The following is a 1830-nucleotide window of genomic DNA, read 5'->3' on the forward strand; positions in this document are numbered from 1 at the left end:
AAAATTTAAATGTAATTTTTAAAATATCAGCAGTTACAAAAATTATTGGCTCTTTGTCTTTTATTTGTAACACCTTACTTACATAAACTACTACTCCACCAGCTCTGTACTCTTCATTGCAATTTATATTTAAGTTATAATTCTCAATTTCATAAAACTGACTCTCATTGCTATTGATCCATATCTCTGATAATATTATGATTTCAGGAAGTTTATTCATATTTTTTAATTCTATCAAAAAAAGTTCAAAGTTCTGTCTTAAGCTACGAATATTTTGATGTATTATTTCAAAAGTATTAGTTAAACTACATGATTGAGTGTGAACCATTTTTTAAGTTATAAATATAAAAATACAATTTTAAAGCACTGATTACAAGAACACTAATTTAAGTCTAATAAAACCAAGATTTTTCAAAACAATAACATAGTTAATTGTATGATTCATTTTTCCTTTCAAAAAAGGAGTTTAGGCCTAAAATAAATATTATAGAAAAAACAATCTTTAAACTTAACTGACTTAAAATTTACTAATTTGTTTTTAACTTTTACAACTTACTAAAGTCATCCTGGCATGTTACATGTATCACTGGCTGTCCATCATCTCGTCTCATAAGTATCTTGCCATTTCGGACCCACAAATACTTAAAGTTCTTCGTCTTCTTTGCCTCCCGGGCCATGACAAAAAGTCTTCTTCTTGCTGGTGACAGTGACTCGTTTATATAAATTTGGCTGTCCGTAGTCATGTTGATGTGCCGTGTAGAGAAATTCTTCTTGACCGTCCGTTTTTTCATTAACTCTTCTTTGTCAAGACGTCTCACAAACTTGACGATGATGGCTGCAGGTTGGTTGTTCGGTCCTGATCTCCTCCCCAGTCCGTGACCGGCATCAATCATGGAGTCCGTGATGGGCATGTCCAGCGCCTTTCCAACCTCCTTCACCACACTCACAACATTCTCTGTCTTCTCCTCTGGTATCCCGTGTATCTCTACACAATTACTTCTGGAATATTGTTCCATTTCTTCTACACGATTTTCAAGAGCAGCAACTTTTTTCTTCAATTGCACATTTTCCAGTGTCAGGCTTTCCATGACTTTTAAATATCCTTCCAACTTGGTATTTTGATCAGCTAGCATTTTTGTGTTGTCATCTATTTTGTCATTAAGATTTTCATAAGCCCTATTGACATCCGATTCGCTTCTTTTTTGAATGTCTCTTATTTCATTAACCACTTTCAAAAGATCTTCCAAGGTTATTCCTCCCTCCTTTGTACTCTGGGTGTCCAATCTCATGCTCTTCCTCCTTGTTGCTTGGCATGAAACACATCTCCACACAAGATCACCTGAAGAGATACATTCTATGTCGGCCTTACTCATTTTCAAGCAAGAGCCATGAAATTGTAAGTAACATTTGTTATTAGAAAATTATATTCTAGCATTTAAATTAATTAAATATTATTGAAGTGATTGTAAATTAAATAATAAGAGAATACCAAATAATAACAATAATAGGACTTATTCTTGTTTTTCAGTTGTTATATTGTTCTTTAACGTGTTTTTCAATAATGCCTGTGTGAATAATAATCGGCAAATCGAAATCGTGAGTTTACAGTCGTTAAGAGATTCTTGCGCCTTCATCTCAGGGGCTAGCACGTAAACGCAACCCGCCACACAGATAGCGTTCGTTTTTTGAAAGGGTAGTATTAGGGCTGCAAGAGCACAGCTAAATTCCTTCAACTGTAAGCGAGTGTGATGAGTTATTTGGGCCAGTACGATTCCAGAAAGGAGGGTTTTACCCATTAGTCACAGGAAATGATATCGGGACGCAGCGCAC

The 1830-nt window shown here is 34.8% G+C and overlaps 1 protein-coding gene across 1 annotated transcript; it reads right to left on the reverse strand.

The window, feature by feature from the left end:
- Positions 1-545: 545 nt before the first annotated feature.
- On the reverse strand, positions 546-1373 carry LOC124363562. Its single transcript, XM_046818815.1, has one exon. The coding sequence runs from the start codon at positions 1371-1373 to the stop codon at positions 546-548; it is 828 nt and encodes a 275-aa protein (XP_046674771.1).
- Positions 1374-1830: the final 457 nt, after the last annotated feature.

This window comes from Homalodisca vitripennis, chromosome 5 (genome assembly GCF_021130785.1).
Source record: "Homalodisca vitripennis isolate AUS2020 chromosome 5, UT_GWSS_2.1, whole genome shotgun sequence".
In the NCBI taxonomy this organism is placed as follows: Eukaryota; Metazoa; Arthropoda; class Insecta; order Hemiptera; family Cicadellidae; genus Homalodisca; species Homalodisca vitripennis.